At 37.2% G+C, this 23,059-nt stretch overlaps 2 protein-coding genes across 2 annotated transcripts; both read left to right on the top strand.

The window, feature by feature from the left end:
• Positions 1-1,084: 1,084 nt before the first annotated feature.
• On the top strand, positions 1,085-4,901 carry LOC148853810 (Raffinose synthase family protein). Its single transcript, XM_088985706.1, has 4 exons — positions 1,085-2,575; positions 2,996-3,173; positions 3,672-4,039; positions 4,199-4,901. The coding sequence occupies exons 1-4, from the start codon at positions 1,373-1,375 to the stop codon at positions 4,757-4,759; spliced, it is 2,310 nt and encodes a 769-aa protein (XP_088841832.1). The 5' UTR covers positions 1,085-1,372; the 3' UTR covers positions 4,760-4,901.
• A 3,482-nt stretch (positions 4,902-8,383) lies between these two features.
• LOC148853809 (uncharacterized) lies at positions 8,384-19,701 on the top strand. Its single transcript, XM_088985705.1, has 3 exons — positions 8,384-9,059; positions 16,942-17,211; positions 18,277-19,701. The coding sequence occupies exons 1-3, from the start codon at positions 8,802-8,804 to the stop codon at positions 19,411-19,413; spliced, it is 1,665 nt and encodes a 554-aa protein (XP_088841831.1). The 5' UTR covers positions 8,384-8,801; the 3' UTR covers positions 19,414-19,701.
• The last annotated feature ends 3,358 nt before the right edge of the window (positions 19,702-23,059 follow it).

Raw genomic sequence — 23,059 nt, 5'->3', positions numbered from 1 at the left:
GGATGATAAGCCTCATCCACTTACCGCCCTCCTCCAAAAGCGGAGCCAACCTTATCTCTACAGCTCAGATAACCCGGAGTTCTTGCATAAAGTACACAGCTACTCCAATATATAAAGACTTGATATCTCAAGGCAATGGTACGCGTGATTGCTCTACTCACTAGTACTCAAACTCCTAAGCATTCAGGTTGCATTTGCAGCATAACTATTGACTTAGGCATCAGAACGATCTCACGGATTAACTACCCCAAATTCTCTGATCTATCATTTTGCAGATCGATCGAGTTCGACGTCCACCTAAAAGTCGGATCGACCAGTTAAGAATAATCAAATCGCACATCATCATGTACCATTTTCATTTTAGTGATGAAACCATTCAAAAATAGAGGCTCGGATCGTCCAACTAACAACTGGTCAATTGTTAGTAAAGATTTGAAAGAAAAAAAAAAAAGAAGAGGTGGACTTCATTTTGATTTCCTCACGAAGTGTTGAAGCCAAAATGTTAATAGCAGAAACAAATAAGACTATGGAGATTTTGGGTTGGATTCATGTGAAGGTCCAGAAAAATCTTTTTATCATTTGATCAAAGAAATTGGTAGCAGTGCGAGTGCGATGGTAGACCACGTTGGGTGTTTTGAACGAGCTCACATCTGCCAGGCAATTAATCGTCGGATTATTGTTTGTCATATGTCCAGAGGGGAATATTCTCTCTTTCTATCTTTTCAAAATTTTAGTGGCTGTCATTTTATACCACTACTCGAAAATTTGAATGAGATGGCAAAAGAAAAATTCCCAAAAATGCACATATTCCATGCCGTTCTAAAAGACGGGGTGAGGGGTCCACAACGTTCTGCATTCCTGGCTTCTTGATCGCAAGTTGCTAAGTTCGCTACTCTCTACTCTTTTAGGTGGGGTCCAGTGGAAACTGAAGCCTGAAAGGAAGGAGGCTTGAAGAGCACACACATCAAAGCCAAGGCCCCCACTAGAACGAACTTAGATTCCACTTGTATGGCCGTAGCTTATATAGAAATAAATAGACGAAGAAAAGTCTTTATTAATTACAACCTTCAACAAAGCCATCCCCACTCACAAGGACAAATTGAGACCGTGAGGTCTAGGATGGGCAACAGGGCAAACCACAAGGTCCACAACCCAGTCTTTTAAAAATTATTATTGGGGCATTTTCTGATTCCAGATTCCCCCCTTTTCCCTTCTTGCCTTCTCTTTATAAAGCGGTGCTCCTGGGCCTTGCATGTGTTCATCGCTCTCGGCTCTCTGTTTTCTGTCTGTCTAGTGTCTAAAAACAACTACTCTTTCTCCTCTTGATTTCTTATATTAATTGTTCCCGTGTCAATACTTGCGAGATCTCCCCATGGCCCCTAGCTTGATCAAAGGATCCACTGACCTTATTGGGTTCGTAGACGACGGCCATCCGTCATCAGTTACCCTTGAAGGGTCGCATTTTACGGCCAACGGACACCCCATCCTCACCGATGTCCCTTCGAATATTGTAGCCACTCCATCTACAGACAAGGCAACAAACACGGTCGGTTGTTACGTGGGTTTTGATGCCGAAGAATCGAAGAGTAGGCACGTCGTCTCCCTAGGCAAACTCAGAGGTATTAAGTTCATGAGCATCTTTAGATTCAAAGTCTGGTGGACGACGCATTGGGTGGGAGACAAAGGCAGCGACGTCGAACACGAGACCCAGATCATGGTTCTGGACAAGTCGGACTTCGGCCGTCCTTATGTTCTGCTGCTTCCCCTCATTGAGGGGTCATTCCGTGCTTCTCTCCAACCAGGCGTCGACGACAACTTGGACATTTGCGTAGAGAGCGGGTCGACACAAGTGTCGAGTTCAAGTTTCAGGAGCTCATTGTACATGCATGTCGGAGATGATCCATATAGTCTTGTTAAAGACGCAATAAAGGTGGTGAGGGTTCACCTGGGAACCTTCAGACTCCTGGACGAGAAGACTCCTCCAGGAATAGTAGACAAGTTTGGTTGGTGCACTTGGGACGCATTTTATCTTAATGTACACCCTGATGGAGTGTGGGAGGGTGTGAAGGGTCTGGTGGAGGGCGGTTGCCCGCCGGGGCTGGTACTCATCGACGACGGATGGCAATCCATTTGTCACGATGATGACCCCATAACCGACCAAGAGGGCATGAACAGAACATCTGCAGGGGAGCAGATGCCCTGTAGACTTATTAAATTCCAAGAGAACTACAAATTCAGGGACTACCAGAGTACCAGAGCAAACAAGGGCATGGGTGCCTTTATCAGGGACTTGAAGGAGACGTTCAAGAGCATAGAGTACGTATATGTGTGGCACGCATTGTGTGGCTACTGGGGTGGGATTCGACCCCATGTCCCAGGGATGCCTGAATCCAGGGTCATATCCCCTAAGCTCTCTCCCGGTTTGCAGATGACCATGGAAGATCTGGCCGTCGATAAGATTGTCAACAACGGTGTGGGATTGGTCCCACCTGAGATGGTTCAACAGATGTACGAGGGGCTTCACTCACATCTACAGTCCGTCGGAATTGACGGGGTCAAGGTGGATGTAATTCATGTAAGTTCTCCTTACTCTTTTAAACTTTTAAAATTAACACATCCTACATCTTTAGTTTATTCTCATTTCTGAGTCTGATCTCATCAAATAAGCCTTCTTCCTGATTTAGCAAAAATAAAATGGGAAGGTGTTAGAATCAGCGAACCTGAGTATCGAGCTTTCTCCAGAAAAGTCTGGACTCTGGAAACTAGTATTTTGTTTTTTTTTTTCTTTGTAGTAGAAATCTAGAAACTAGTTGGCTTGCATTCTTGTAAGACATGCATTAATTAAGAGTCGTATCTTATTAGACGGTGACGGTGAAAATCTCTAGTTTGGAAAGAAAAGCATGAATCGGGGTCGCGACGTGTCACTATCCCCGATTCGAACAAAAACTGCATTTTCAAGCGACGGTAACAGAAGGCTTTACTTTGATGGATGCAGCTGCTAGAGATGTTGTGCGAGGACTACGGCGGTAGAGTGGAGCTAGCCAAGGCTTACTACAAGGCCATAACGGAGTCGGTGAGAAAACATTTCAAGGGCAACGGTGTTATTGCAAGCATGGAGCACTGCAACGACTTCATGTTCCTCGGAACTGAGGCCATCTCACTTGGCCGCGTCGGTACGTAATCGTAAATCGTAATGTAACAACCATTACTATTACTAGACTTCTAGTCCCCGTCACCACCTACCAGTCCACTCCAATTCATGAATTTCAAGTTTACCAGGTTCTAGAAAACTCTCTAATATTTGGCATCTTTTGCTTGGGTACTGTTTGGCATATTCGAGATTATTCTGGGGGGCCCAATAGATGATGTCTTATCAATATCAAGCTACAGGGATGAAAGAAGACCATATGATAAGATGGATCAAGGATAAGGCTAAGGCCAGTTTTTGATCTATTTTATGAATCCATCATTCCATGATCTGATTGGATAAAGATTCGAAACCAAGTCAATAATTTGTGCATGGTGTAGGACCCTACGTAGGATGTATACCACTTTGTCTGTAAGCTCTGGCCTAATGCTGCCAAGCGACGAGTGAGCATATTGGGGACCCCATCATTCACCAAGTACCTCGTGTTGGTTTGTTAATTTGCTTTGTACTGGCGCTGCAACAGGAGACGATTTTTGGTGCACAGATCCGTCTGGCGATCCAGACGGTACATTCTGGCTGCAAGGGTGTCACATGGTGCACTGCGCGTACAATAGCTTATGGATGGGGAACTTCATACACCCTGATTGGGATATGTTTCAATCCACCCACCCCTGCGCAGAATTCCACGCTGCTTCCAGGGCGATTTCTGGAGGGCCCATTTACGTGAGTGACTCCGTCGGACAGCATAACTTCCGGTTGCTTAAGAGCCTGGTGCTCCCCGACGGGTCGATTCTCCGGTGCGATTTCTACGCACTTCCAACCAGAGATTGTCTCTTTGTAGATCCACTGCATGATGGGAAGACAATGCTCAAGATATGGAACCTTAACGAGGTATTATTTTGGGCCAAGAACCTGAGCTATTATTTTGGGCCTGTATGGGCCCATGCCTAAAGTACTCTAGCTGGATGGGCTGGGCTGCCATCTATAGGCCCATTCGCTCTCAAAGGTGCCCGATAGATAGACTAATTTTTTTTTTTGACCTTGCAACAGTTCACTGGAGTATTGGGAGCATTTAACTGCCAGGGAGGAGGTTGGTGCCGTCAAGCTCGGAGAAACAAGTGTGCCTCCGAATTTTCTCATGTCGTGTCGGCTACGATTAACCCGAACGATATTGAATGGACAAACGGAAAGAAGCAAATTTCTATTGAAGGGGTACAGGTGTTTGCTGCTTATATGTTTCAGGAAAAGAAATTGGTGCTCTTGAAGTCGTGGCAGCAGGTGGAGATTACTTTAGAGCCTTTTAATTTCGAGCTTCTCACAGTTTCTCCGGTGAAGTTATTATCCAATCAAATCCAATTTGCTCCTATTGGATTAGTTAAAATGCTTAACACTGGTGGTGCCATTCGTTCACTGGACTTCAATAACGAGACAAACTCGGTTCGAATTGGAGTGAGGGGAACCGGAGAGATGAGGTCGTTTACATCAGAAAAACCAAAAGCTTGTCTAATTGATGGTGAAGAGGTACCATTTACATATGAAGAACACATGGTTGTGGTTCATGTTCCATGGTCTACTTCTTCTGGTTTATCTGTAATTGACTATCAGTTTTAGAATCAGGGGGTGGGGATCGGATCCACCAAAATGGATTGGTGTTTGAATTTTATGGAACCAACTATATATGTAGTGTTAAATAACAGTAAAGCGTGCTCTCTTAGCTCTTAGTTATAATATTATGTTGTGCATTGTGCAATAACTCTTAGGCTGTGCTTGGTTAAATTTGCATTAGTATAAATGGATGGGAGTGCAAATGTAAAAAATACAAATTCTTGTTTAATTTAATTTAATTTATTTCATTTGTATTAAGATAAATTTTGTAACAATAATATATCGGAATTTACGCTCAAATCATTTGGGCTGCCATGGTTTTGCATTAGTGCAAATGTATTTGCATTGCAACCAAACAGAACATTAGTGTTTGCTTCTTGCTTAATTCCAACATCAGATTTCGATATGTGTATATCAAGCGGCATATTGGTCAGTTCATAATGCTCTAATTTCACATCAAAACCTAGACAACAAAACTAATGTTCAGAAACAATTAAAGAAAAACCAATGTTTGAAACAAATCCATCAAAGAAAAAAAAAAAGGTTTCTCAAAAGCAGTCAAAAGAGAGAGGATAAAAGTCACACTTGAGGCTAATGGTAATACTCTTCAGGTAAACTGTCTTTGAGCCAAGACAAAGATGACCTCCATAATCTAGATTCCAAAACCCTCTTTTAATTTTTAGAGATTCTACCCATGAGGTTTTACAGTCACAAAATTCACTTCTGGGATCTTTTTGCTAAAAATTTATATCATCTAAGATACCACACGCCTCATGTTCAAACGATGGAATCACAATTCCAAAAGAAGCATGCCAAAAAGCTTGGTTGATTGCCTAAAATTCTACAGTTTCTGAGTTGGACTCTCTCACCAAAATCAACCTCAAGGCAAAATGCAGAAACTTGTGGGATTGGATTAAAAGTCAATTTAAAGTGGAATCGACGAATATCTGGACATCAACCAAAGACAACCTCATTAAATGGCGGAGATCTGAGGTTGAATTTCTGGTTTCCTCCTCTTTTTGATATTCTCTATTTCTTATGCATTTATAGGAGAAGTAGGGTCATTACATTATTTTAGTTTATGAGCTGACTTCATTGAAAAGAGTGAACTATTTATTGTAATCCAAAATTTTTATGTTTTGTTACAATTCTTTTCTAAAGAAACAATCGATTTCGGAATTCATTCAAAAGATTGAACTGGTACTATATTTTATATTTTCTCTTAATCTTGGCGACCACTTTTACGTACTCATATTCATTCTAATCCTTTTGCAAAGAAGCAAATTTTGAGTTCTCACTCTATGCAGCCTAATGAAAATGAAGGAAGAAAAAAAATGTGAATACCTTTTTAAAGCACGAAAGTAAAAAGTGTATTTCTTCCTTAAGCAAATCTTTTGACAGCAAGACAGCAAGATGGATTGGATTCATTGCAAATTGGAATGGATTCTTGAGCAGACCCTTAAATGATTAAGATTGAAAAGAGGGAAAGTTCATTTTCGTGAGAATGAATAGAAAAGAAGGAAAATATAATTCGAATTTGGAAGAATGGAAGCTTGAGAACTGAAGATAGATGGTTGCTAGAGATTGATAGAGAGAAGATAATGGAGAGAAATTTTTCTTTTGAGTAAAACACAATTACAAACGGACGTGGGTTTGTGGGTGGAAACGTGTCTAAACCAACGAGTATCTACTTTTTGAATGCTGCCCCTGTTAGATGCCACATGGCTTACTACCCACTCTCACATTCTGAGAAACTAACCACTTTAATTCTTTTTGAGGAGTGGATCGACTTCTCTTTGAAAATAGAGGAACTCACTTCTAATATACTATATGATTATATAACATACGACACTTGTATAGAGGTAGTTTTGAATTTGCAAGTTAGTGGTCTATCTAAGTGGAAAATTCAATAAATTCCCTCCTAATTTAATTTTTTGTGTATAGGTGTCCGAATGGAGATGTTCACATGTTTGATTGGGGGAGGCTTTGGCCTGATTTCATTACTTTAATATATATATATATATATAAGCACTTTTATAAAAGTATTTTTCTGAAATTTTTATAAAATTATTATTATTAAAGTACTTTTATGAAAGCATTTTTATAAAAGCACTTTTACTAAAGCATTTCTATCAAAGTACTTTTATTCTTTTCACTTTTGATTGGATATTTTAAAATTTTAAAATAAAATGAAGGACAAAAGAGTCACAAGTGCTTATTTAAATGTTTATATATAATATAACCCTAATTAACTAAGTGTCCATGTAAAAATCCATGGCCAACTTTGGGTGATTATTTTTTCCTTTTTGAAAAGTAAATTCATTAGAAGAAATCATACAAGAACCAAACATCAATGTAAAAATAAAACATATATAAAAAAAAAAAACAATGCAATACTAAAAAAGTATAGATTGCCAAGGTTAAAAATATACGGAGGGTTGCGATAAATCTAGTCAAAGGTGTTTTCAGGAACCCAATTATTTTATTTATTAAATAATATAAAAATAAAAATCTGAAAAAAAAAAACTAAAAAATTAAAAAGTGTATGTTAAAAAAAAACTAAAAATTTAAAAAACGTATGTTAATGGCAGATCTAGGACTTTGATAAATGAGGGCATACCTTATGGCTTCACCTCTTAAGCCTTTTAAAACCATGAAAAACGACTCAATTAAAAAGTCAAATTTCATTTGACCCCCTAGGCCCCTACTATTATATACTTGAGTGGGGTAATTGTAGAAAAAGATTAAATTTATTGATATACATATAAAACATTTTTAAATGCCAGTAGGGGCAATTGTGGACACCAACTTCTACCTATATTCGCCATTGCATGTGGTTTAAATCACGGATACACCCTTGCTAGTACACAAAGGTGTATGATACTTTCATCCATGTAGATAGGGGTGTAAATGAATTGAATTTGAATCGGATCATGCAATATCTGAATTTGAATCCGATTAAAAAAAATTGACATTCGAATTTGATTCGATATCTGATGGATATTGAAAATTAATATTCAAATTTGAATCTGACTAAATATTTGAATATTCGATTCAATTCGAATTTAATTAATTAATTATCTTAGGCAATTAATAAATACATAAAATAAATATTTTATTTATATAAAATATATAAATATATAAAATATATAAAACATTTAAAAAATTTATAAAATAAACGACCTAATTCAAATATTTATTGAATTGAATCAGATTATACTCAAATTCAAACCCCATTAACTATTGTATTGGATATGAATAGGATATTCAAATTCGACCTATTAAATATTTGAATTATGAAATAGATTCGATTATGTCAATCCTCCAATTGGAAATCGAATTTTGGAACAGCATTGACAACAGTGCTACATGACCATACAGTTAGGGATAACTGCCTTAGCTCATACGGATCGTGGCTCCAGCATTCCTCGGCCTCCCACAAGCCCAGTATCATGTTATCATCCCATGCAATAGCAACCGCAAGGGCATTTAGATCTACTGTTAGGTGGGTCCTTCCGTGCCTTATCTTATACCACGTGTGTTGAACGAAAGCACATAAGCCAAGACGATTGAAACGTGGTTGATGATAAGAAATCAATCAAAATGCTAACGTCCCACTCTGTAAGCGGCAGTGCGGCACTGTCTGGAGTCTGGAGTGATTTTGCAGTAACCTCTCTACCTAAGTAACCCTGGTCGAGATCAGATTGGCGCCCCATTTAGGTCAACACACAAACGCCCCACACCACCTATCGCCCGTTTATTGGGAACATCTACCCATGATAATTACGGAGTCGGGAGATGTTCCCAATGCACGCATGTTCATGTTGGGGGTTGTGGGGCGCCAATCCGATCTCGCCTGGGTCCCATTTGCCAATTACAGAGCCAAAAAATGAACAGAAATAAGAAAAGACCAGTAGTACTCTAGTAGATTTCTCTCCGTTTCATTTCCTTCGTCGGTCAATCGAAAGATCTTGGAACTTCTGCAATATCTCCGAAGCTGCAAAAGGTTTATTGGATCTACAGGTGGTGTTTCAGAAATCGAAGCTCCATGAATTCGTCTCAGTTCATGGATAAGCAGGTCATGGGTCTTTCGGGATCCCAAAACAACGATTTTTTGGACCTTCTCAATCCTCATGAAGAACATGGCGGTGGCGCGAAGAAAGAAGAAATCTTGCCCAGCTATGATTTTCAGCCCATTCGACCCACTGGACTTCCTCAATCGGCAAATCACGAAGGGAGCAATGTCGGGGGAACTAGGGTTTGGAATTCGGCGGATTCGAAGGCTACCGCATCTTCTCAAATTAGAGTAGGTTTTCTATTTCTCAGTTTTAGTTATTTCGTGAAATAGTTAATTTGTTAGGGCTCGTGGCCTTTTTATCTCTTTAAATTTTTAAGTTTATGGTTTAGGGTAAATTGACAACACTTTGTTGTTAATTTGTTCCGGTAATGTCTTAGAAGTAACTTGCCAGGGAGTTGTTGCATTAAGAGGCTGCTGCTTCTTTATGTAGTTGTTATAGAATGTATTCCATCAGTAGATCTTAGGAAGTTTCTCTTCATGCTTCTCAAGTGGCTTTGGAGAATCAGACATACAAAGAAAAAAAAAAAAGAAAGAAAGAAAGAAAATAGCGGCACAAGTAGAGTGGTCAAATTAAATTGCATAAGTTTTCCTCGCAAGCGATGATTGATGCTTACGTCTTCATAAGATGCGATGATATACTGCACCATATATTGGTGCTGGTCTTGTAGTAAGATCCTTGAATAGAAGAATGCTGCTGTATGTAGTATCAAATGGAAATTGGGCTTATACCCTGAATATATAATAGGGTCCAAGTAGTGCAACTAAGGGAACTATTCTGTATCTACCTGTGTGAGAATATGGCATATTTATATGGTTCTTGGTGGTAGGAAATTGCTAATCTGTATTTAGCAGTCTATTGTTCTTATCACCACCCAAGCAAATATCTATTTTCTTCTATATAGAGGATTCCTCTTGTTTGAATTAGATAGTGCATATGGCCTTTAGCAACTCGTAGCATTATTGATACTGACTCTGCGTAACAACTCTTTTAGTGAATATTTTTCTATGAGAGGATTTTTTATACATAATTGATTTTATTTTACATGGATCCAGAATCTGGCTTCTAATATTAATACCCTTGTTGTTTAGGATGGGATGTATTAATTGATTGTGTTATTTGTCACCCGGTAGGTTGTTCAAATTACATTTTTCGTTTAGAGTTGCTAAAAACTAGATTCCAATCTCATGTTTCCTAACAGCTTAAGGCTTCATTTGCCTTGTTGAAATATTTTAGGTAGCAATCTAGCTAAAGGATTTTGTATGAAAATTTATTTATTAATAAATCAGAGACAAATATGTAGTGTGCAAGTTCAAATTTCAAGTTCTAACTTTTTTTCTGAATCAGTTCTTGTAACAGTTTAATTGGATAAAATCTTCTCAATAGTATACATGGCCATATGAACTGGACAGTTAGCTTGAGTTCTTTGCAAGCTGTGATATTGGAATGAACCTTAGGTTTGAACTGCAGGAAAAGATGTTTAGGCCTGTAGGCTTCTATATATCAGTTGTTCCATTGAATCCTCTAGTCATAATTTTTGTGCATCTAACTGATCCAAATCTCAACTCCCAACATTTCCTTTTCATTGTTCTTGTTAGCTTGTTGACACCCTTCTCACAGTCCCTCTCTTACCCAAAAAAATCATTGATGCCAGTCACCATATGCTTTCAGTTATATCCTGTTTACTGTTTTCTTCTTAGTGCTTGTAGGTATCAGTTTATCTGAATTTGAATTTGAATTCAATTCACTTAAGGGTGACAAGAATTTAATCAATCAATAATTGGTAGTATATAATATATTAATATTTATAATATATAATATATTATTTATTTATTCAAAATATAATATTATATATATTTCTAGTATTTTATTATATATTTATATATTTTTCTATAATAAATATTGTAAATAATAAAAACCTGAAAAACCGACGAACCAAACCAACGGTTAACTGAACCGGCCAACCGGTTAACTGATCGACTTCGTTTCGGTTTTGGTTACCGGTTTTCCAAAAACTAGCAACCCCGGTTTGGTTTCAAAGAATAGCCTATGGTTCGGTTAATTGGATCGAACCATGAGCACCCCTAATAATTGGAACGGATATGGATCCACCCCTAACCAAGTCAATTCAATTTGAATGTATATGCTTATATATACTTAAAATTTATATTCTATCTATAAGTAAAGTTGGTTTGAATGTTGTGTTTTTACTGGAGTCATTGGTTTAAGCTTCATAAATTTTATTTTCAATATATTTTGTTTATAGTATACAAAATCAAAGTCTTTTTTTTTGTTCATTTTATTGATAGTATATAATTTTTTATCGTTTTCAGTTTAATTTATTAATGCTATACAATATCCTATTGCAATCCAAATTCAACCTGAATCTTATATAAATCTGACGGATAAGATTCAATTCCGATCCAAATATAAATGAATCAAATTTGCATCCACCTCATTTCTGATTGAATCCGATCTGTTTGCAGCCCTATGTCTCTCTTGACCTTTGTTCTTCCTAGTTTATTTCTATGCCTTGTGGAAGAACTGGTTTTCATTAATAACCTTTTACATACCATTCCTCCATGCGAAGAATTTCAGTTCTTCTTCCAAATTTCGTTTATTTCTTGAATCCAGATATTCATCAAAATTGTGGTTTTCTTTAATTTTAAATTCTACCAATTCATTCTAGTGCATCTATTAACTCCACTTGTCTTTAACATCTTGATGCGAACACTAATGACTGTAAATTCTATATTGTATGGTCAGATGTTTGTGTCTGCTTATGCATATTTGTCCTTAGGAAAAAGAGGTCTATCTAGCTCTGATTTCTTTTCTTTTTTCTTTTTTTTTTTTTTGACAAGTAATCTAGCTCTGATTTCATTGACAAGTCATCTTCATAATCACTAAGCCTTGTTCAAACTATATGGGGCTGGCTATATATAAACCCTATTTTGTCATCCCATTCTGTACAGTATTATATCCATTGTTAAATTATGAATGCTTAAATAATTTCTTATTACCTCCACCCAAGTCCTTTTTTGGCCTGCCTCTGGCTCTTCTAGCCCCTTCAACCTGTAACAGATCACTTATTTCATTGACAATTATAGGTGCAAAAAGTTCTTTTTAGTCTTTTTCAAATGCACTCTTTTCTCTAAGATCTTAAGTCCTCAATTATGTTCTTTTATGGTAATCTGGTTCCCCTCTTATAAACTTTTCCTTTATCTGTGATTCTTGAATTAATTCATTCATTGCTCCTTAGTTGCTTTTATGATTCACAAGCCAACTCCACTCCTTGCCCTTGTTGAGCTGAATTAAAACTCAACTTTGGTTAGCTATTATCTCTCCTGCATGTTGGCAGTAACATGTGTGGCCAAGTTTTGGTAGGTGTTCTAGCCTGAACTGGAAATATTGGATCAAAATTCATGAAAAGGTATGCCATGAGCATATTCCTGTGTAGCACAAAAAAACTTGGAGAGATTTCAAAAGGAACCTCAACGATTCTCAATGGCACCATTCTGACTCAATTCAGCATTTCAGCCTTAATATCCCAACTATTTGAAATCTACTAATCTATCAAAAACTATTTGGAGTCTACCGTGCAAATCCTGTCTCATCATTGTGCTTATCAAGGGCCATATTTTATATCAAATTGTAAGCCCTTAGATCATTTCTTACTGCTTCAACAACATTTTCTTTGGATTCCCCTTGTTCTGTTAGAGTCTTCTACTTGCACAGTTGCACCAACTCACTCTTTCTCGCTGGTGTCATCTTGTCACTAATTGGAGCCAGTCCTAAGTCCTCTCTGGTGTGTTAACTTCTTATTCCGTCTTTTGTAGTTTTTCTACCTACCCATGTCAACATCATCATCTTAGCTATACTCATTTTTTAAACATGTATCTTGATTGTTCAAAACACTGTTCCATTATAGCAATGTGGTCTATTTCTTTTTAGTCTCATTAATGCATTCCAGCAGACAATATGCTGGATGCATTTCTCCTCTTCAACCCCACCCTGGTCCTCTTTAGTTTCACCATTGGGTTTTGAAAGTGTACCAAATAGAGTTTCGAATAAGATCTGAATGAAGTAGCTCATGAAGAAGAGGAACAAGTGTCTGATTCCGCATTAAAGACTGAGGACATTATAAGAAAATGGAAGGAAGTGGCTGTGTCTGCTCCAGGCAGGTCAAGAATAAAGTGGAGTGGCAACCACCACAATTTCCATTTGTCAAGATGGACTTTGATTGGTGCACCTTAGGCAATCCAGGTGTATCCGGGATAGGAGTAGTAAGAAATCATTTGGGTGATCTTTTGATCATGTTCTCTGGAGCAATAGGTATTGGGGATTCAACTAGGGTAGAATTGAAAACTGTGTTAGCAGGTTTGAAAGAGGCAAAAGAAATGGGACTTAACAAGCTATTTGCAGAAGGAGACTCCAAGGTTATAACAGGTTGGTTAGGAAGTAACGAGGGGCCATGGAAGCACAGACATGAAATCAGAGAAGCAAAATAGATGTTAAAGGAATTGGGAACTGTCATTCAATGAACTCCAAGGTCTTTTAATAATCTTGTAGATGGGATGACAAAACAAGGGGTAACAAGGAATTCTTTGTATTGGGGAATAGTACAGCAAGGGGGAAATTGTATTTGATACTGATTGTTACAAGGATGGTTAGCTGAGGCTAACAATCCTTTCACTCTTATGTACTCTAAGCTTTACTGATTAATAAAATTTTCATTGTTACTGATTGAAAAAAAAAGGAAGAGGAACAAGGATTTTCAAATTGACAGAAAAGGGGGAAGAAGAAATTCATTTCTAGAATTTAGAGAATAAATGAGTTGAAAATTGAACTTTTAAAGAGAAATTTGGCATGAAACTAATAGCTAAAAAATGAAAATTCAGAATCTTGGATTCATAGGAAGATAAAGAGAACTGGAATGCCAGGAGGCTATTAATACAGTGGATTACTGCTAGGGTGGACCACTGGGTTAAAACATTGGAATCTCTACACCTTTCTCAGCAGGTGATGTCATTAGGAAGTGGAGGGAAGTGGCAAGCACATCATCCAAAAAGAATTTAGTCTACAAAGGTGGAGGCTGCCAAACAGAGGGTTCTTAAGGCTTAGATTTAATGGGAGTAGTAGGGGTTGAAAAATTGAATATTGAAGGGAATTCCAAAATGTTGCTACAGTGGCTGAAAAAGAAAGAGGCTGCCTTTTGATGCTATGGTGGCGCGAGGTTCTTTGGACTTCCATGTCAATAGCTTGGCCAATGCTCTAGCAAAACAAGGGGCTGAGAGGGAACAAATGTTTTGGGCATAATTGTAAGAATTAAAAGGAAACCAAAAGGGTTGAAATACAGACTCCTTATCTCCAAATAGTGTATTTGTACATATTAGATTTGTCCTAATGTTTATAAAATTTTACTGCTATTGATAAAAATGGGAGAGAGAGAACTAGAATGCAAGTAATGAAGGACAAAGAGAACCAAAGCAAAATAATGGAATGGATACAGAAAGATTCACCCTCAAACTAAACTTTGATGGGTCAAGTGAGGAGGAGGTCCATGAAGTAGTTTTCTCAATTGATAAATCTAAAGGTCCAGGACCCGGCGGTTTCTCGATGGCTTTCTATCAAGACTACTGGGAAATCATAAAAGTTGACTTGATGGATGTTTTTGCTGAATTCTTTCATAAAGGGGAAATTTCACCAAGAGCAAATGCTACTTTCCTAGCCCTAGTACCTAAGAGGAAAGAAGCCAAGATTCCAAAGGACTACAAACCTATAAGCCTTGTGGGTAGCCTCTATAAAATCATTGCTAAAGTCTTCGTTGGGAGATTTAAGATTGTGTTTGCCTTCTGTAATCTCCCAAAATCAAGGAGCATTTGTGGAAGAGAGACAAATAATTGACCAAATTCTTGTGGTAAATGAGTGTATGGTTGAAAGGAAAAAGCAGGGAGGGGAAGGATTGATTTGTGAGCTGGATTTGGAGAAAGCCTATGATATGGTGGATTAGACTTTTCTCTTGGGATTGATGGAAAAAATGGCTTGGGAGAAAGATGGAGAAAATGGATCAAAGGTTGTATTAGTTCGACACATTTCTCTATACTAATCAATGGAGTGACTAAGGGTTTCTTCCCGGCTAAAAGAGGTCTAAGGCAGGGGGACCCTTTGTCCCACCCCTCCTTCGTGTTCACCCTTATTGTTGAGGTATTGACTCACTTACAATTTGTGTGACATAATCATCTTTTGCAAGAATTGTACAAATCTCAATTTAAGGAACTTGAAGAAAGCCTTAGTTGATCGCTTCCAAAGGATACCAAATTTAAAAGTCAACTAAGGAAAGACTTGTGTGGAAGGGGTTAACTTGAAAGAGAAGATATTCTTTGGATGGCTGAAATTTTAGGTTGTGAGTTGAAAAACTGGCCCTTAAAGCATCTTGGTTTGCCTTTGGGAGGAAACCCAGGAGCAGATATCTTCTTATCTTTGTGGAAGAGAAGCTATGTCTCTTTGTGAGGAAGAATCACTTTGATCAAATCAACCTTAGCCAATTTGCCCACTTACTACCTGTCCACCTTTAGGATCTTGACAGAAATAGCCAAACAGCTAGAAAAAATGATGACGGACTTCTTATGGGAGCGAGGAGATAAAAAGAAAGACCATTTGATAAAATAGGACTAAGTGTGTAAATCTAAGGAGCAAGGAGTATTAGGTATTGGAAATTTGATTGAGAAAAATACAGCTCTTCTAGGAAAATGGCTTTGGACATTCCCCATAGAAGGAGATAGATTGTGGTACAAGGTTATTAAAAACATTAATGGTGTAGCGGGCAATGGCTAGGATGCAAAATTAGCGTCTCATACTACTTCAAACTTCCCTTGGAAAGAAAACTTTGAGGTATTGCCTACCTTTCTAAACTACATTCGTTTTGATGTGGGTTGTGGGATTATTCTAGGAAGACCTCTGCCTTGGGGACCTACCACTTAAGTTGCAATTCCCAGCTACTTTGTTATCAAACCATAAGGCTGAACCTATTTTGGCTTTCCCTCAGAACATGTGTTAAACTGGGACTTTGAGGGGGGGGATTGCTCAGATAACAAATAGAAACTAACCCTATTTTAACCCGTCTCAAATGGCATGTGATTGAAAATAGATTCTCGTGTTGCTGATCAAAAAAAAAAAAGATTCTCATGTTTCTTATATTTGATCCTATGAAGAATGTATGAAAGTGGTTATACTTTGGACAATGTGGGAAAAAGGAGTTCGGGATGTCATTGTTTCTAGTTTTTCTCTTTTTTAACTGAAAACAATGATGACAGCTCAGCCAATGAATGAGGGGGAACCTATTGAATCTGAAAGTCTTAAAAAATGGCACCAGACCTGGCAGGTAAAGGGGCAGAGTGTTGCATGGTAAATAAATTTTGATTTGGGTTGAGATCTGATTGACAGGTCTCCAAATCCAATATTTGATGTTTTGTGCCCCATATTAATTAGTTTTTGATTGAAGTTGCTAACCTGATGCAATCCTCCACCTCCATCTTAGCTTGGGAAGCGGGGGTTGAAAATCCTGTGCAAAGCTCAAAACTGGTGGACTTAATTTCTAAAGCAATTTGGTAAAGATTAAAGAGAAATTATCAGCAGTTGGGACCATTTGAACGAAGTTAAGGACTAAGAAGGGAAAAGGCATGGAAAATAGAGCTAAACAAATATATGTGAATAGTACAAATTCAAGAGAATGGTAGGATAGCATTGTAGCCAACCCCATCTAGTTAGGACAAGGTTGGTTGAGTCGAGTACATAACTTTTGGCAATCTATGCCTTCCTCTTCCGGTCTTCCCTTGGTTTCTGTTTTGTTTTATGTAATTAGAATATAGAGATTAAAATTTTATACCTTGAGACAATATAAAAAAAGAATTAAAGACCAATGAAAAAGATCTTCTGTAAGATTCCTTAGATCCTTGATGTTGTGTTATTATGTGGTACTATAGTTTTTTTAGAGTTTTACTGATTGTTATCTATCAGACTACTATTTGTTGGAAGTACAAAGATAGTTTAATTGTTGTGTATCTTTTTTATGCATGACTATTCTTGCTGTTTGGTTTCCAATGATCCATACAGAACTATGGTTCTTTAGACTCCATGAAAATCTCTCCCGAGGAAGACAGGAAGGCCTATGATGCAGCAACAGTCTCTGAGATTGATCGAACGGTGAAAAAGTATGCAGATAATCTGCTACATGCATTGGAAGGTGTGAGTGCACATCTAACGCAGCTGGAGAGCAGAACCCGCCACCTTGAAAGTTCAGTGGATGATTTGAAATTATCTGTTGGAAATAATCATGGTAGCACTGATGGAAAGCTGAGGCAGCTGGAGAATATTCTGAGAGAGGTTTGCTCCCTTCCTGTGATGCTTTTATTTTAAGCCTGACGCAATTTTTGTTTCATTTTCAATTTGTTATTCTTCTATATTTGGCCTTTATGCCAACCAATATGTTATACATATTTGAAGTTGTGGACAATATATGTCAACTACTTATGTTGAGTTGAACTTTATTTAATGAAATAATGAAAGAAGAATTTTGAATGGTAAAGATACCAGAAAGTTGAGTATCAGTGAGAGTGTTTTTTGTATTGTCCATTTGTGATTCCCTTCTATCTTTCACTACATACCGTTGGATGGTGCTCTATCGCATCCTTATGTAATATGACTTATATGGGACTTACCACATTCCATCCGTTCCATATAGAACTTTATCAGTACAAGTTAGAGATTACTCAGATTCACTTACCATGTGAGCACAGACTAGCCTGTTTGGCTCTTTATCTCTTCTTTGAAACATGGTTCCAAGGTTTCCAAGTAAAATATTGAATGATATTTTCTTTTGATTGATAAAATATTGAATGCTATTGGTGTAAACATATTATTCAAAAAAAAGTGTATTACTTGATATGGTGGCTAATGGATGGCCTTGGAGTTATATTACTTGGAAATGGAAAATTTTTTCCCTGCAAAGAAGAGTTCAACAAGTAATGAAAACTCTTCTAAAAGAATCAGGCAACTATAGATTCAACTGGGAAAATAGCATATGGGGTTCATGGGCTTCTCCCTTCAGTCATACAATAAACTCATTGGACAAATTGATCTGGAACCAAGTGAAAATGGATTTCACAGCCATGCCCAAGAGAAAGTGGATTCTAATGGTGCTGCTTGGACCCATGACCTTATTTGTATTTTCATAGGCCTGTAGCCAAATTCTTTATTTGTGCTTCAGTTGATTGTCACCAATTCCTTATCTATATATTCTTTTGATGGGTGATGGGTGATGGGTGATGGGTGATAAGAAAAAGGAAAATATTTTGTTGAATTTTACTCATTATGTATATGCTTTTTTTATCCTGTTTCCTTGATCATTCTGCAATATGCAATTACTGTCTATCAACATTTTGCTTGTAGGTGCAAACTGGTGTACAGGTTTTGAGAGAGAAGCAAGAAATAGTTGAGACCCAGCTGCAGTTTGCAAAGTTTCAGGTGTCAAAGGGAGATCAGCAATCTGAAGGCCAAAATAATGCTTCACAGCAAGATTCTATGCCGCAAACAGCATCTACTACTCAGCAATCTTACCAACCACTTACCCCACCTGCCGCTCTTCCTCAACCACCTGCACCACTTCCTTCTCTCCCTCCTCCAAATGCTCCTCCACCCCCACTGCAACAGAAACCTCCGGTTCAGCTTCCTGGTCAGTTACCGCAAAACCAAATCCCTTCTGTCCCACAGAGAGAGCCCTACTTTCCATCTCCTGGTCAGACACCAGAGGCTACACACCAGCAATACCAACTGCCTCCACCTCAGCAGCTACAGCCACCACCTGGTCCACCTCCTGCACCACATCAGCATTATCAACCAACCCCCCAGCTTCCACAATACTCTCAGCCACCCCAGCATCCACAACAACACCCACCTGTTGGCCCTGTTAATCCATCTCCTCCACAACTCCAACCACCTATGGGACAACATCCTGAAGAACCCTCTTACTTGCCATCTCAGACTTACCCTCCAGGCATCCGCCAACCCCCCTCAGTGAGTCAGCCACCATCTAGTGGAGTTCCTCCCTCCCAACAGTTTTATGGTCCACCCGCCCATTTATATGAGCCCCCATCAAGCCGACCTACTTCAGGGTTTTCTCCTGCATATGGTCCACCTTCTGGTTCTACTTATAGCGACTCCTATCCATACAGTGGATCACCTTCTCACTACAGCAGTTCAATACTGAAATCATCTCAACCTCCTCCTCCTTCAGCTCCAAGTGGTGGAAGCAGTTATCCGCGTCTCCCAACTGCTCAGATATTACCACATGCGCTGCCAACGGCCACTAGCATTGGCAGTGGATCAAGTTCTGGTGGGACTGGAAACAGGGTTCCGATTGATGATGTGGTTGACAAGGTGGCAACAATGGGATTTTCAAGAGACCAAGTGAGGGCAACAGTGAGGAAACTCACAGAGAATGGGCAGTCGGTGGACCTGAATGTAGTGCTGGATAAGCTAATGAATGATGGTGAAGTCCAGCCCCAAAAAGGTTGGTTCGGCCGGTGACATGATGTGTGATAGCATCCAACTTGATTTGTTTTGTATAGAGTGATGAACTGTTTCATAGACCGTCTTTTCAATGTTGGGTTCTTCTTTTGGTCTGAGTTGGTTGTCATTTCATTTCGTGTTTATGTTGGTTGTTTACTATTCTAAAATAATTTCCGCAACAGTCGATGATCTAAGATTTAATTTTGTACTTGTCTATGCAACATTGTTTTGTAAAGGCTTTGCTTGTTAGCACTGCAAATTCATTTGCAGTAATACAAATGCAAGGGAGTGCAAATTCTGGTTAAATTTGCTTCATGTTTTATTTTACTGCATTTTACACTGGAAACACTCAAGATAAAGTAAATCCTTAAAGAAAGATAAATCAGAATTTGCACCCACATTCTTACCAAAAAAAATTAAAAAAAAAAAGTTGCACTCATATACTTTTGCACCAGCACAGATGAAAGTGCATTATATACAAGGAGGCCGGTGTGGCATGGCATGTGGCATTTTAAAGTTCGAAGATCAAAGTGGCATTAGGCCTAGTACAGGATATTAATATGAATTTTTTTCTTAAAAGTTTCTTATTCTTGTAATAAATTTACCTTCCCTCTCTTGTAATTAAAGTTTCTTTTTCTTAATAAATTCTGCTGTTACTAGTCAAAAAATAAAATAAAATCCTCATTTAATTTTTCACTTTGGGCCCATGTATGTGGGGCAATACCATTGGTTCCACAACCTGATGAACAACTATTACATTTAGGCATTCAGCTACTCTTTTTTCTCCTACATTTATTTATTTTTTCTACAAAGTGGAGATAATATTTTCTCTCTAATTTAAACGAAATATATTAATATTAAAATTCGAAATGTGTGTGGTGTAGGATTATGGATTTGAATGAGGGATTATGTATTTAATTATGTTGTGTTCAAGGTTTAAAATATTGATACGCCCGATATGCCGGTAGGGGCGTATTGTGTGAATCGATACTGTATTTTTTTTTTTTTATTTTTTTTTTTTGAAACTGGTTCAGGGGGCCGGTTTAGGGCTTCTCCACCCCCTGAACCGGTCAGACCCCCAATATACCCACTATAGGGGCGTATCGGAGGGGTCCTGGAATGATACGTATCGGCAAATACGGGTCAATATATGTGGATATTTTGAACTTTGGTTGTGTTGTTTGGGCTAATTGTGGATTGTATTCTATTTGCATTGAGATTGTATTTAACAAATTGTACATTGTGTTTAAAGTTGGATAATGCATTAGTACTGATTATGTGATATTATTTAGCTTGTTTATGGTTTATGTTTTATTATAATTTTTTTTAGATTGAATAATTATTTATTTGAAATGTGGAACATTTATGATAGATTGTTAACGAAAGCCAAAACTTTGAGACTTGAGATTTAAAAAAAAAAGTACATTATTATCTTTTTATAAACAATAGATTTTATGTGTGTACCTTGGAACCGCCAAGGCTGAAATTTATCTTTAACAGGAATAGATTATGGTTCCAAAAACCTAAAATCAACCCCTACAAGATAGTTTCCAAGTTTTATTTTGGAATTGAACCAAGCTGACCATGTTCAACCCTAAAAATCTAATATCAGTATTTGAAAAACCACTCTACTTCTTAAACATCTTACGGCTGTAAAACAGTATCCAATTGTCTGAACTCAAATTTGGATTTGACCCGGGTGATCTGAATTCAGTCCATTAATAATTGGATCAAATATGGATTCACTCTTACACGCATACGTACACGTGTGTATTTTAAATTTATACCCCATTAAATCCTTCCTCCTCTCATCTTAAATCTTTCTACTCTCAAATAAAATAAGGGTATAATTGGATGGGCTGGTAGATTTAAGGAACAGACTAACCCTATCCTTGGACACAACATGGGTCAGTCATATGTCGAAGTCAAAGTCCACTTTTGCCATTAAAATCTTGAACCCCACCATAGCTAAACCCAACAGAACTTAAAATGGCTTAGTGGGTTTGGTAAGTTGGTCAATTTGAAATCATTCCTCACCTGACCCATTATATATGCATGTATTATATATATATATATATATATATATATATATATATATATATATATATATATATATATATTGCATTATTTTATGTTAAATACAATATAATGTATATTATATGTATTATAATATAAAATATTATACTTTAATAGGATATATTTAAAGTTATAAAGATATCCATATCCATGAATCTAGTAACAAGTCATCTTTACCAGAGTTCTAAAGATCCATTTAATAATTAGATGAATTGACTAGATTTAATGACTGAATTAACAAAACATTCTTACTTTAATAGTTATATAATTCCCATTTCCATTCTAAGAGCTGAAACTTCAAGCTGAAATTATGTTTGATCCAATCTATGCTGTTTTGTGAGCCATTCGAATTGACTGAGCTGAATGTGTACTGGTTTGTAATAGTTATCTTCAATATGTAATGCAGATATTTGCTTGAGCTATACATCCAAACTACCATGTAAATTTTATTTTCTTCTTTCCATTTTGTTCAACTCTCTCCACTTGCATGTGCTTATACATGTCGATAACCTATAGAGAGCTTTTTTTTAAGATAAGTGACATCATAACTTTTTGGGAAAAAAAAAAGCATCTAATAAGGTGATGCTTCAAATCTTAAATAGAAGCTTTTCCTAAACATATGTATAACCACTCTTAGAAAAAGTGAGAATAAACCCCATTCTCAGAGAAAAAAGATGGTAATTTATTACTGACATGTGACTAACTATAAAGATAGTACCCATTTCATAAAATGTAGGACCCACATTAATATTTCTAATTTAATTTCCTAATTCAAATTAAAAATTCATTATAAATATTTTCAATGGTGTGAATTCAATTCTTTTAAATAAAACGGGTTTGTCAATTACAATCATAATTTAATTTTTAAATTAAATTTAGAAATAAATAATGAATCTCAAACAAAAGAATATATATGTGTAATTGCTCTGTTCTTAGTACGGGACCATTTTCTAATATAATAAAATGATTAGGGATAAAATAGTCATTACATGTAGAGTTGCAACAAGTTGGATTGTCCGATTTGAAGAATTTCAACTACATCAGTCCAGGGTTAGGCTTCGGGCATAAGAGAAATTTAACAAATTCTTAACCCAACCCAAATTACACCCTTAGTCACCACAATATGATGCTCATCAATTAAATGGTTTGATAGTATTGTCATACTTAAATTGCTTCTTAATGAAAAGTCAATGAAATTTTAATTTAGTTGATTCAACCATTATCATACGATTCTTTCGAACTCCTCTTAGGATGCTTTGTTATTAGACTCGTGGATATTTTGTCGAATACAAGGTGCAAGATTGCACCCTTTTATTCTATATAGGGTTCCAATAGCGGTTTTAGTAATATGATATAGAATTATAAATTTGCCATTCTTTTTAGTTTTATGCATCTATTGAAGAAGTAATTTATTATAAGTTGAAAGGAATTAGAAATTTATAGATAAGGATAGATAAAAATGATATAAATGTGATGAGGGCAGATTTGGCCCTCCAGTGAAACTGTGACATGTGGCACCTTGTGACAACTAGGTAAATATCCAGCTAACAAATTTACGAAACTGGTGACTCACCCGGGCACCAGTCTG

The sequence above is a fragment of the Nelumbo lutea genome, chromosome 4, assembly GCF_056320005.1.
Source record: "Nelumbo lutea isolate HS-2025 chromosome 4, American lotus-T2T, whole genome shotgun sequence".
In the NCBI taxonomy this organism is placed as follows: domain Eukaryota; kingdom Viridiplantae; phylum Streptophyta; class Magnoliopsida; order Proteales; family Nelumbonaceae; genus Nelumbo; species Nelumbo lutea.
Note: the sequence above shows the minus strand (reverse complement) of the source record. Positions and strands in the feature narration are given on the sequence as shown.